The sequence below is a fragment of the Poecilia mexicana genome, unplaced genomic scaffold, assembly GCF_051168715.1.
Source record: "Poecilia mexicana isolate PSO_F unplaced genomic scaffold, ASM5116871v1 scaffold_8, whole genome shotgun sequence".
Taxonomy (NCBI): Eukaryota; Metazoa; Chordata; class Actinopteri; order Cyprinodontiformes; family Poeciliidae; genus Poecilia; species Poecilia mexicana.
Genome location: NW_028263377.1, coordinates 13,139,861 through 13,154,274, shown reverse-complemented (window position 1 = coordinate 13,154,274; position 14,414 = coordinate 13,139,861). Strand labels below are relative to the sequence as shown.

The following is a 14,414-nucleotide window of genomic DNA, read 5'->3' as shown; positions in this document are numbered from 1 at the left end:
ACTTCGCATTGAGCGCGAGCGAGCAGGGCAGTCGCATTACTTTTCTGTGACTTTAGCTGTTTTCTTTCTCTTTGAATCTTCCTGTTGCTTTTTTCCACTCACGGAAACCCGTTTCAAAGCTTCACTGACTTTTAGCGTCGTTTAAAATACAAAAACACAGCCGCGGTGGATGGAGGATAACTCGCCCTGTGTTTGGATGTACTCACCGCTTGCGAGCTAGCTTTCACAACGCGATCTGGAGAAGAATCGTTTCTGATGTTTGTAAAGATGTTCCGATGCTTTAAAATTAACATCCATATTTTCTGCTTCTTGCTCAGCCCAGTAAGCTCACACTGTTTTTGCCCAAAGCGCAGGATCAGTACTGTAGGGATTATCCGTAGTCAGTCCAGGTTCTGGCGGACCATAGAACCGCTGTTGGCAACAGCTCAAGGGACGATGTTTCTGTCCAGTATGAGTTTAAAAAAACAAACCCTGTTGGCTTGGATATTTTCTTCATATCCTCTCGGTCGCGCTCTTCTTTTTATTTCGTTCCTGCGCTCGGCTGATGACTTTCACCATACTTAAACATTTAGGGCAGTGAACATCTTTGGTTAAAACATATAGAAATTGTTTGTATTTGTCAAACTTTTGCACATTTATTACTCGGCAAAAACTGTTTCAGCTAACAGGTGTGATACCACAGGAAGATGATGACTAGACAGGAAAGAACTGTGGTTACACACTGGGTGTTTGGCCTAATAAGGTTTAAAATGGAAAATAAAAAGATTTGAATGCGTTTTGATCACTGAGTTGTTCTTTGCAGTAAGCTTTTTCACTCACAGATTTGGCTGACAGTTCAGCTTCCAAGAGAACAAGACAATCTTGGACAGATAAAAATCCACTGCATGAAATATTCTATTTTCATTTGATGTGCACGTTGCACTGCTTATTTTTTTAGTGCAGTCTATGCCTGGTTACAAAGGTGGAGAAAAGAAGAAGGTGGAGCCTTGTATAGTTCCAGGAAATAAAATCAGTTGTTTTACAAGAAGTGTCAGATGCTCTTTTATTAATTAGCCACTTTTCAGCCTGGGATTTTCTTGAGTTTCTCATCACTCAGGACTAAGAAGACTCACTAGAAAAACAGTTTATCCTCCCTTTTCTACAAAAAATTAACTTGTAAGTTAAACTTATTTTATATTTACCCAATAACGTTGAGCTGCTACTGTCATGTTTATTCATTTCAGTGTTTTGAAATGCCCTTTTATACAGATGCATTAAAAAACAGGCCTTTTCTCCTGAACCACACAGGGGGATGCAGATACACAATGCTCCACAGAAAGAGGCTGCTTCATGAGTGGACTGCTCATTATGCTTTATTTGATTTAGGAGGAATTCACATTGAGGTTAAAGCAAGGCTTTTTATCAACACAGTCGGCTTGTCTGCAATGAAACAGGGATATTCCACCAAGAAAGTGTTTCTTTTTGTTGTTATTTGAACATTGAACCTGGGTACATTTGTGAAAAGTGCAATTTCCTCTAAATGACTTAAATTTCAAAAAAAGAATGCTAAGTTTGTGCTACTTAAATCTTCATTGGGAGTTAGCTTATATAAGAACAAAGTTAAGCCACAACAGGCGTTTGCACAGGATTAGTTGCTTTAAAAAGGCCATTAAAATGTCAACATTTTAATCTAACCACATACCCACTTGCATCATTATGTGGCTGATCGTTCTCATATAATTTGAGATAAAAGCATTCCGTGTGTGAATGTATGCATGAATGACTGAATGTAGTGTGAAGTTTGCTTTCATTTGTTTGCTCTTCCTGTACAACACAAAGGTCACAGTGGATGGTGTTCATAAAATGGTTAATAAATAATATTTGATTTATAGGTTGGATTTGTGAAGATGGAAAAAGAATCCTACCCACAGGAATCGGCACCACCGTACCCTGGCCCTCCAATGGATTATGGCCAGCCACCAATGTACGCTCCACCAAGCTTCCCCACTCCACCAGGCTTCCCCACTCCACCAGGCTTCCCCACTCCACCAGGCTTCCCCACTCCACCAGGCTTCCCCACTCAACCAGGCTTCCCCACTCAACCAGGCTATCCTGCTGTTCCTGCTGGACACCATGGAGGTATGTGGTCATTTCTTTCGTTCTTGTGTTTAACGGCATTGTGTATTTTACATAATTTTGACAAAAATATTGAAAATGTATGGACGTTATTTAAAAAAAAAAAAAAAGATACATACCCATTATGGTGCATATGCTTGTTATTTATAGTGTTTTGAGACGCTTAGTTCCTTGTTTTGCTTAACTGTGTCTGTCATCTTTGCAGGTATTGCTTTTGGAAAAAGGATCCCACCCACAGGAATCTGCACCACCAAACCCTGGCCTTCCAATGGGCCAGGGTTTGGTGGTGCATGTTTTATACAAGCATGCAAAACACCTACTCCTGCAGATACTGGTTGAGAAGCTACAGCAGTAGGTGTTTTGATGGTTTGTACAGGAATATGCAAAACAAAAGCACGCAAAACGTTCTACTTCAACTTCAAATGACGTATTCACATGGTAACATTTCTGATTCTGTTTCCGTTCTATTTTGGAAACCACAACCACTGAAGCACAGTTGCAGCATGACTGATATATCTCATTTTGAAAGAATGAAACTCTAGAGAAGTCTGAAACACTAGCCAAAGTCCTAATTATTATTATTTTATTTTTTTACATTTTTGACTTGGGTTCTTTTATTTCCCTGCTCATTAGATCACAACATATATTTAGAGGTCTCACCATGAAAAGTTGTCATTGCTCAGAGGATTATCACAAATTGTTGCACCTCCGCCCTCTGCTGGTGACATCTAGTCACTGCAAACACTGTTTTATCCTCCTGTAATTGTGGCTTCCTATGGGGCAGAGCTAATTAACCAGTAGTGCCTTCTATGTCATATTTTGCTTCCTTGCAAAATATTCCTCACACAAAGGTTCACTGCAGTTGCTCTGAGGCAACAAACTTCTGCCTACATCCACTATGGGGCAGTATTTCTCCTTATAATGAAACTCACTGACGGAATGGAAACATGATAATGCCAAAGGTCCGGTAACACATTTACTGTCCAAAAAGAACCCATTAGATTCTTGATGATAAATAAAATACAGTATGTATCGTGCAGTACCTTGCAAAAGTATTTATAACTTCTGACATTTTTTTTATTTCTTTTTTTCATGTTTCATGAGTATATTGGTATTTTATAAGGATTCTTTGGGACAGACCAACACATACTGGCACATTATTGTAAAGTAGAAGTAGCATGATTTATGGTTTTCAAAGATTTTCATGAATAGAGCTCTGAAAAATGTAGTGCATTTTCTATTCTGGCCTATTTACAATGACATTTTAGAGCAAATGAGTGATTTCATAGAGTAAGAGTATCATCTGGGGTAAAATTTATAAAAGCTTTTGTACATTTTTATACAGATTTATTATATATACACTATTTCTAATGAAAATCATTCTCATCTTAGAAGAGAAAGCAAGAAAGAATTTGACAAACTTTTAAATTATTTAATCATTTTTGAAAGAATATGTATGTATTTTTAATTAAAGTGTGTTTTGTGAATTTCAGTAACTCCTATGGTAGTATCAACTGTACTGTCAGATGTTCCTGGACAAACTTTATGTCCTCACTGCCAGCAAACGGTGACGACCCGTACAAGGAGAACTGCAGGACTGTTCGCCTGGGCTGTCTGTGCAGGGTTGTGTTAGCTTGGGTAAAAACCTGTTAGATATTTAACACCTTACAGGAGAAAACTACATTTCTTTAAAAATACAAATAACTGTAGTTGCAAGAAGCCTAACAGAATCCAATATTCATTTCCCCATCCAGGTGCTGGCTTTGCTTATTTTATAAAATTACATTGTAACATATAATTAATTTTATATATTTTGTAAAAAAAAAATTATATATTAAAAATACTTTAAGAATGACAGTGTAGTTTATTTATGACTCAATAGCAATAAAAAAACATAAATAAACAAAAGGTAACCCAATCTAGAGCAGGAATTGGAATAAACTTGGAACCCAGAGAAATTCATATTAGTTCATAAATCATAGACTACTTATGTATATACTCTATATTTTCTCTTTTCTTCTTTTTCTTTTTCCTTTAGTTTGTTGTATTGTTGTATTTCCTCCTAATTCATTGTTGCCGATAATGTGCTATATTCCTCCTGACTACCAGTAGTTCAAATTTGTCCTCTGTAGAGGATATTTCTAAACTTGAATATCTCCCACCCACTGTGTACTACTGAATTAATTCCTTTTGGTATCTGGAGAGGACACTTAGGGCTTTTCAATGATACCACATGTGAAGGGGGGGGACTGTTGTCCGTACCTTTTTCTCATTCATAAAAATGGCGTTCATCAGCAAAAGCACATTTTATGGGAAGAGAAAAAGTAAGTGCATAAAACTTTTTATTGTGCAAATTTTGGTTTAAAATTTTGTTGGAATATTCTAAATAAGTCTCTTGGCAGCATAATAAAACATTCTACGAATTTTTTTTCACTGTATTTTATCGTAGTATTTAAAAGTTGAAAAATTGTCCTCTGTAGTGGACATTTGTAATTATGTTCTGTTTTTTTCTGTATCCATCCATCCATCCATCCATCCATCCATCCATCCATCCATCCATCCATCCATCCATCCATCCATCCATCCATCCATCCATCCATCCATCCATCCATCCATCCATCCATCCATCCATCCATCCATCCATTTTCTGTACGCCCTTGTCCCCTAGTGGGGTCAGGAGGTGCTGGTGCCTCTCCAGCTAATGTTCCAGGCGAGAGGCAGGGTACACCCTGGACAGGTCGCCAGTCTGTCGCACACAGAGACAGACAGGACAAACAACCATGCACACTCACACCTAGGTAGAATTTAGAGAGGCCAATTAACCTGACAGTCATGTTTTTGGACTGGGAGGAAGCCGGAGAACCCAGAGAGAACCCGCCATGCACAGGGAGAACATGCAAACTCCATGCAGGAAGACCCCAGGCTGGAAATCAAACCCAGAACCTTCTTTCTAGGCAACAGTGCTCAGTTTTGTCAATGTTAAATTCATTCTTATGTTGATGTTTGGATATTTTCTTTGGGACAAATTGGTGGCCATCAAGGTTCAATTTCAAATGTATGGGGTTCCGATGTCCACTGCAGTGGACACATCATATTTCAAAAATACAAACGTTTTTCCAAAACAATTGTTTTCAGTATTCTAATTACCTTACAAAGATTGTGGAATTAAAAAAAATGGTGATTGGACAATATTTTTTTTCCTTACCTTACCTAAAGTTTAAAAGCTTTATAAAAGACATTATGGCTTTGGCTGGTTGATTTATTTATTTATTTGTTTGGCACTCTGGTTCCCCGTGCAGATGAATGAAATAAAAAAAAAAGACAAGGTTACAGACTTAAATAGGAGGTTAGCTTAAAATATTATCCCAAAATTTGGATTTAGTTATATTTCTTGTTTTTGGTTTATAAAAATCTGTCACTCATAAGGAGATTACTGAACATATATATTTTTAACACTTCTATGTATTGCATTGGACATAAATTAAATATATGCTTTGCAGAGAGAAGCATATATTTATTAAAAATATAGAAGTAGGTCAGTTATGTTCCCTTGACTTCAACAACCTTAACATGTTGTGCTGCACAGTTAAGCATGTTTTCGTTCAGTTAAATTGAGCCGACCCTCGCACCAACTCTCTGACAGATGAGTGTTATAATTTTATATATGTTATAATTACTTATTGATTTTGGAACACAAAAGACCCATCTGAGAGCTAAAACAGGGCCATCACTTGGACTACAATACCATAGACATCAGTAATCCATAAAATAATCTCATAATCAAAGTGTTTCATCAGCCAAGTCAAAGTCCATCTCTCTAACTGATAGAAAAACTGATGGTGGACCTTGAGAGAGCTACACAGAAACAAAACCTGGGGAGAACTGAAACAATGTTGCAAAGACAAATGGGACAAAATTTCTCAAAAACAAGAGAGACTGACAAAGTCAAGCAGTAGTCAGCTACTTCAAATTACTGCAGGTTAAGCTTGTCCTACACGCTATTGATTAATAGGAGGCACTTTGTGTTACTCATGATTGCATTAAATATCATGGAAACTTTATTTATTTAATTCCATCTTTCAACTTTAAATGCAGAGAACACAAAACACTTGTTCACGAGACGGTACCTATGCTTTATAAAGAATGTTACTCAAGTTAAATTAAATATCAGAGTGTAATAAAGCTACTCCTAAAATTAGTTTTTTTTTTCCCCAAAAAAAACTTACTCAAGGAAATCTGACAGACAACATTTAACTAGTTACTACCCATCTCTACTGAAATGTAATATAAGCAGAGACACAACCAAAAGCTACATGTTTTCATCTTGTAATAATTGCAAAACATTTCTAAAACAATAACAATAGGTAATTTATTCTTGCTTAACATAGAAAATATTGTATTTTAATTTGCAATTCACTCCCTGGTGATTAGCATGAGGTTTCCATGACAGTCCTGTGACCTTTGAAGCACTTTAGCCTGTTTTGCTGTCACAGGAAAATCATGTGTTAAGATGAATCATTTTCACTTAAGTTGTCAAAGTTGTGGCCATAGTGGGGAAACTGACAAGTATTGATATGAGTGCAAGGTAAAGCACTGAGGGTTATAAGACATTTCAACTTGTTTAAAAATGTTGAAATCCACTGAACATGTAACCGTTATTGAATTGATTTGATTTGATAATGAGAGATTTACATTTGAAAAGCTTTAACCTGAATATGTCACTGTTTCTTTTTATTGCTCTCTGGTCCAAGTCACATGGGAGGAGGGGAAATAAAAGAGGGCGGAACATTGTCGGCTCTGGTAAAAACCACCAATCTGTGAAAGGCAGATCTTGGTTCTATAAGCTGTTATTTAGTCTCGGATTTCCTGCACTTCCTCATCATAAAGGATCAGACTTAGCAGAAAAAAAAAACGTATCACTCTCCTTTGTTGCTGTTTTTTCTAATTGAAATTTACTGGTAAGTTCAACCAATTTTATTCTTCTACCCTCCTAATATTGAGCTGCTGCTGTTATGGTAATTCCTATTGGTGTTTTCTACTGCTTTTATATTTAAGTACAGTAAAAAAAAAAAACCAGGCCATATCTCCTGAACCAAACAGGGCGAGGCAGATACACAATGCTCTACTGACAGAGGTTGCTTCATGAGGAGATTGCTCATGTTACTCTAATTGATTTAGGATGAATTTACAATGATTTGTACTAATAGAGTAGGCCTGTTTGCACTGCTATACTCCCAGGAAAGCACTTACCCACTGTTGTTTGGATAAACAACGGTGGTCAAGATGGGTAAAGTGCTCTAAAGCTCCAACTTCGAGCCTCTCCCACAAAGTAAATGACTTACAGAGTAAATTACTTCCTTACTATTGTTGCATACTGCCATCGGTGTTTCTCCATTTTGCGTAACTTTTTAGCTGTTCTCTAACCATTTTCAAGTCATATTATAGTACAGTTTGAGCACTTTGGTTAAAAACATGCGCTATTTGAAGAAGAAATGTTAGATAATAACAGCTACGTAAAATAATACAATAAACAAAAGTTAGACAGCTTTCATATACACCAGTTAAATTTTTAAATCTTCAGCAATGGGAACAAAATGAAAAAAGAAAAAAAAAGAAATCAGGCCTCTTATGTAACACCCTGATAAGTAGAATTGACTTCTCCATGTCAACACATAGCGTTTTGTGACAGAGAGCACAATAAAACAGGGAAGGGAACTACCAATTAAAGGTGAAAAAGAGGACGTTAAGTTCATTTTAGAGTTTGTATATTTAGAAAACAATTAAGTCACGTCTGGTTAAGCGTGACATGAAACTGTTTCCTTAAACAGTTTCATGTTTCATAAAAATAGATACCAAGCTTCATCTGCCACCAGCATTTAAATTGGTGCCTCTTCTTGGTCCATAGACAGCAAAAAATAAAAACAGTAAAAAAAAAATGTCCACTACTATTTATTTCCTTGCAACTTTGAAGGAAACAACTACGAAGGAGGGGTAGACAACTTGGACAAGGTCACAGGGTCATTTGTGTCATTTACGCCAATGCGTAGTCATTGGTCATCGCTTACATCACTGATGTATCAGCACTGATGTGTCAGCATACAACACGTTTGTCATTTGGGCGGAAACCTTTCCGGAGTGGAATGTGTCAAAGCTGTACCAGAGGCGCATTTTCTTAGATGAGCTGGGCAAGGCGCTTGTGGTACCACAACGAAAACAGCAACTACTGCATAATAGAGGAGATCCAGGAGAGGACTACAACCAGTACAGCAATGCACGAGGTAAGTAAAAGTGTGTGTTTGTGTGGGAGCATGTTGTGTGTGGCTTAGGAGTATCAAAAAACATAGTAACCATTTTATTCTTCTTTTGAGGTTGCTACGGGAGGAAAAAGGAAGAGGAGGAGGTGCCAGGTTTAAAGCCTTCTGATGAAGTCAAGATGACCTTGACTTGTGTGAAGTGTGAAAAATTCATTTGCACAAAGCCCACTGTGATGACATGTCCCTCATGTGCCCTGCAGATGACAAAACTAAACCCTCTAGTTCATTTCCATCAATCCATTTTTGTGGTATTTCAGAATGTACTCGTTGCACATTGTTTACTATCACATCATGGTGACAGATTACTTGTGGGCTGTAGAGATTCACAGACATACATGCACTGTGTTCGTGTTCCTAATATCTTATTTTGTAGTTGTTTTGTTCATTTCTGGTTCAAAAACAGTGGTTGAATAAAGTTTACTTTCAATACAAATCTTCATGACTCATTTGTCTTGACTTTTAATCAGTCAGTTTGACCCAGAACAGAACAGGGTGTCTCAAGTTCAATTATAAAGTTAACTCCTTAAAAAAAAAAAAATCAAAATTGGATATAAAAAATCTAAAAAAAAAAAAAAAAAGTCAGTTTCAAGAATAATCATTGTTTTTTGTGTCTAGGTTTTTTTTCAGTGGACATAAAAACTATAATGAACATTTTTAAGGAAAAGCGTAAATTGTTGTCATTGATTCTTTATCTGTGAGAAAAAAACAAAACATCAATGCACAAAAATAGACTGAAATGGTTAGTATTGGAGTTTTGGATACAAAAATGTCTTGGGGAATTTTTTTTTTTATTTTTGGTTTCTGACAGTACTGCATGATTAAACATTTTACTGGTCAAATTGACCCAGGAATGTTCCAGAGTTAAGAAATCAGCATGGTCAGCATAGAAATCAGCCAGTTTAGAAAGTTTTCTAATTCTGACTGGAAGAGTGGTCAAACATCTGAGCAGAATTATATCAGAAACTTCTTCATTGTTACAAATACGAGCATGGAAACAATGGTAATTATAGTGTTTAACAGGTTGATCATTTTGCACTTGTCAATAGGATTTTATGACCTTCGAATTGGAAAAGAGTTGAACTAAAATTCTCTCAGAAGAATGAAACAATAAAATAAGTTGAGTTCCCCAAGCAGCCCTGACCTTAACATCAAAAACTGCTGACACTGTGGCAAAAGAAACAAAATATTCCCACAGCTGGAGATTGACATCTCAAATAAATCAGTCACCGACAAAGTCATTCAACAAGTCTGAAGGAATACATTTTCTGGTCATCCAGCACAGCAGATCCTTTTTGTTCTCCTTTAAGGAACTTGAAATTTACATTTTTTTATATACAATCTGTCATTATGCATGTTTCTTTTTAAAATGTCAATGAAATGCTATATATTCTCTCTCTATAAAATAAAAAGAGGTAACACTTTATTTGAAGGGGTGTGCATAAGACTGACATGACACTGTCATAAACATGACATTAAGCCTGTCATGAGGATAAAGAAGTCTTTATGAATGTTTATGACAGTTGTCATAAAGTGTCATTTGGTAAATTATGACACTTTTAATGCAAAGTTGCTCTAAAAGTTGCATTGAAAGTCCATTAAAAATGCCAACTTTGCATTAAATTATCATAATTCACAAAATCATGCAAAGTTGGCACTTTTAATGGACTTTTAATGCAACTTTTAGAGCAACTTTGCATTACCAAATGACACTTCATGACCACTGTCATAAACATTCATAAAGACTTATTTATGTTCATGACAGGCTTTATGTCATGTTTATGACAGTGTCATGTAAGTCTTATGCACACCCCTTCAAATAAAGTGTAACCTAAAAAGGTCTAAAGGTCTAAAGTATTTTCCACTCATCGGTTACACCCTCTAACAAAATGCAACTGTAAATCCCCAGAAGGAAATTGAAAAAAAGCCTCCCATATTGCATAAACAGAGAAAAACCAGTATAGCAGTCTTTTACAGTGTCTCTTTGGGACAAGCTTGGGATGATTGTCCCGTGTATTGGCAAAATAGAAACTATGTCTTAATTACTGGGAAAGAACGGAAGCTGATAACAAAAGTTTCAGTCAAATGTTTTTCTTCTTTAGCGAAACTCCTTTGAACCAGGTTCAGTGCCACAGGCGTTTTAAGAAGCCTGAGAAAAAGCAGTAGCAAAACATAAAGAGTAAATACTGGTTTGACACATTTGTTAAAAAAAACGTAATACTGTCCATTATATTAGTAGATAAACTAATATGAACATTATATAAATGATGCATACCCTTGATAAAAACATATGTTCTCCTTTTGATAATGGGGCTCCCTTTGCATTCACTCAGAGGGAGGCACTACGGCCCAAAGCCTTTCATGCACAAACTGGGCTTAAATGTTTAGATGATACCAAGTTACCAAGTTTTATATGAGGCCACATTATTTAAAACAGATGCGTTCAAGCAGAAAATATCTAAGACATTAAAGAGACTTGAAACATCACGTTTCCGAGCATCTGTTTCCGCCCTCAGTCTAAATGTCATGGGGAATTCATGATGTCGGATGGACCTTTGGGACTAGTAATTTGTCTGACTGTGCCTTGTCGTTCAAAAGTGGGATATAGCTACGCTCACATTTCCCTGCATCTATTATCAAGAAAAAACTGAACAACTCAGAAACAGAGTCAATGCTGTTAAATCTACTTTTGCAAAAAAAAAACAAAAAAAACAAAACAGAGCATGTGAGTAATAGTAAAAGAGGATGCAGTTCAAAATGTACAGTTTCCACCACTTTGGTTAAATGGTTATAAAAAATGTCTTACATCCTCTATCTATTGGTCTTCAGCTCAGAGGTGTCTTCACACACCTTCATCACATGACATGAAGCCCGTTTTTGTCACTCAAAACTCGAAATTGTCAGTTGTATCAGGTTTGCATGTTACAAAGCATGTGCTCTCACTTCTCCTTTCACATGTTTAGGATCAAAACTTCAGTTTCAGTGACACAAATAATTAATGTTCAAATGAGTTTGCATTGCTTTGTTTGTGCTTTCTGTATCATAGCAGAAATGCCACAGTCTGTGGTTTTAATCGTTAACTTTTATATAGTGGTTTCATAAATCATATTTGTTTTACAGGTGGAATTTCTGAAGATGGAAAAAGGAACCCCACCACAGGATATGGCTCCACCCTACCCTGGCCCTCCATTGAATTATGGCGGTATTGCGCCTCAACCTGGCTTCTCCGCTCAACCTGGCTTCTCCGCTCAACCTGGCTTCCCCGCTCAACCTGGCTTCCCCGCTCAACCTGGCTTCCCCGCTCAACCAGGCTTCTCCCCTGCTCCTCCTGGATACCAGGGAGGCATGTGGTCATTTAAAAAATCTTAAAATATGGGAAATTTATGGGTGTAAACTTCAAAACAAAAGTTGAAACATACACTTTTTGTTTTTAGAGACAACCTGTCCTTGTTTTGCTGAGCTATTTCTCTCCTCTTGCAGGTGTTGCATTTGCTCCTGCTGTAGCTGCACCTGCAGGTGAGGCAGCCTGCTCCAGCAGCACACTGTTACATTGACAACACATGTCTTCCTATGAAAGCAAGCAGAACTTTGCAGTTTAGGTCACACATCACAATAAAATGCTCTTTCCGTTCCACCACCACTCCAGTGGGCCGACGCGTGATTGAAATCTTTCATCCTGAAAGAATGGGGCTATTTGTGGCGTTTGGCACTTCACAGAAAGCTTTTGTTCTCAGTGTATTCCCAGCACAGTCACATTCTCAAAATTGATTTGTTGACAGGAAATTCCCAATCTTATTTTGTTTGTCCATTAAAGTAAAAGTGAAACATTATTTTTCCACTAGTCTGTCAGCAATATTTTGACCAAAAAGAGCAGTCTGACACACTGTAACCAAATTCCTAATGATCATATTTCACATCTTCCTCTGTTCTTTCCTCACTCTGTAAATCCTAACATAATATATGTTAAGACAAATGGCTGAGTGAGCGATACCAATCTGCCATTTCTTAGAGGATGTTTATATTATCACATAACAATTGTTACATCTACATCCTCTGCTGGTGACTTTTAGTCACTGCAAACACTGTTTTCTCCTAAGATATATGGTCAAGATACCATAAATGGTATCTTGACATTTATGGTCAAGATACCATAAGTGTCTTCAGTGTTTTTTTATTTATTTATTTTATTCCCCATAAAATACAAACTGGAACTGTTTTAATATAAATTCCCACACAAAGGTTTACTCATTGAAGTTGTAGTTTTCCACATACATCCACTAGGGGTCAGGATTTCTCCTTATAATGAAAGTCACTGAAAGAACGAAAACTTGATATTGACAAATGTTTGACAAACAGCACCACAAAGATGCTGTTCTTAAAGAAACTCTCATTACATTTCTCATGTGACGAAGGGCTTTTTCAGCATACTGGAAAAATACTCATAACCATATCATATTTTCTTGCTTTTCTTATGTTGCAGCCTTGAAATTTATGGTATCTGTTGTGACAGACAAGCACATGGTAGGGCATGATTGTTAAAGTAGAAGAATGACTTATCGGGAATAAAAATCTGAAGATTGTAGACTGTATTTTTATGGAGTCCCAGTTACTATGACCGATGGATTCCGGTAAATACAAGATATTTATGTGAAGCTTCACCTTCTCTAAATATACAACCACAAGCCTCTGCATATATTAGAATGGCCCAGTCAAAGTCAAGACATAACGTTTGTCACAAGAATCTGTGGAAACATTTAAAATAGCTGTCACAGAAGCTCCCGGTCCAGTCTGACTGAGTCTGAGCTAATTTGAACAGAAGAATGGGCATAAAATTAATTCCCTGGAATTTAAGGTCTTGAAGAAACATTTGTTGATATACTTTATTCAAACTGCGCACAGTTTGCACACGTGGAGCAAATGCTATCATACACAATTTGTCTGTTTTAAAAAATTATTTGTTTGAAATCTTTTTAAAACCTAGTATTCTACTTCGAATAAAAATCTATCTCTGACTGCTACTGCACATATAACAACAAAATCCATCAAATTCTTGAATTATTTTTGAAAGAATATTTAAGAATATTTTTTTATTTTATTGTGTTTTGTGTCTTTCAGTGTCTCACGTGGTAGTTGCTCCAACACTAGGAGACGTCCCTGGTCAGACTTTGTGTCCTCACTGTCAGCAAACTGTGATCACCCAGACAGAGTACATGCCAGGACTGTTGGCCTGGGCTATTTGTGGAGGAATGACCATCCTGGGGTAAAAACCTGCTCATTATTCAGTATCTTGGAACTTAAATTTCTTTTAAAAATAAATACAAATAACCACATTTGCCTAGAATCTGACAGAATTTCTAATTTTTCCACACACAGATGCTGGCTTTGCTGTTGTATCCCGTTCTGCCTCGACTCCTGTAAAGATGTGGAGCATCGTTGTCCAAACTGCCAACAGATCCTCTACATATACAAACGGATGTGAAATCACAAAAAGAAAAAAAAAAGAAAACAGAAGAAAATCACTGCAATTCTCTTTCTTTACTTTATAAATAATAATAATAAAATATATGTTAAGTTCAAAGAGATACAAATTGCACTGGGATATGTATAGGTATTTTAAAAGAAGTTAGGATCACTCAATCAATGGAAATGTTGCTTTTAATTATTCAATAAAATAATTGTTTTCTTTCATTTTGGCTGTCACCTATTTTGTTCAGGATATTAGTGTCGCATTTTGTTATATGCTTCACACAGATTTTCTAAAATTAAAACAGAAGACAATTTGTTATTTTTTATTTTTTTTAAGTTATCTAGTAGCTCTAAGAACAAAGATATGACTGTTCTATTTTTTTGTACTTGAACACACATAATTTTGATACCTGTTCATTAAGGTGGTTGAAAAAAAGTAAAATTATTAATATAATATACTGCTCAAAAAAATAAAGGGAACACTCAAATAACACATCCTAGATCTGAATGAATGAAATATTC

The 14,414-nt window shown here is 36.4% G+C and overlaps 1 protein-coding gene across 1 annotated transcript; it reads left to right on the top strand.

Moving 5' to 3' along the window:
* The first annotated feature begins 6,913 nt into the window (after window positions 1–6,913).
* On the top strand, window positions 6,914–14,114 carry LOC106932403 (lipopolysaccharide-induced tumor necrosis factor-alpha factor homolog). Its single transcript, XM_015011095.2, has 5 exons — window positions 6,914–7,073; window positions 11,547–11,769; window positions 11,907–11,942; window positions 13,542–13,686; window positions 13,800–14,114. Exons 2-5 carry the CDS (start codon window positions 11,562–11,564, stop codon window positions 13,903–13,905), a joined length of 495 nt encoding a protein of 164 aa, XP_014866581.2. The 5' UTR covers window positions 6,914–7,073; window positions 11,547–11,561; the 3' UTR covers window positions 13,906–14,114.
* The last annotated feature ends 300 nt before the right edge of the window (window positions 14,115–14,414 follow it).

What these genes read in the sequence shown, in the direction of transcription:
- LOC106932403 (XM_015011095.2), top strand. Translation starts at nt 11,562, where the DNA reads ATGGAAAAAGGAACCCCACCACAGGATATGGCTCCACCCTACCCTGGC. An exon ending in TCCTCCTGGATACCAGGGAG is followed by an intron (nt 11,770 to 11,906) that starts GCATGTGGTCAT and finishes CTCCTCTTGCAG; the next exon opens with GTGTTGCATTTGCTCCTGCT. An exon ending in TGCTGTAGCTGCACCTGCAG is followed by an intron (nt 11,943 to 13,541) that starts GTGAGGCAGCCT and finishes TGTGTCTTTCAG; the next exon opens with TGTCTCACGTGGTAGTTGCT.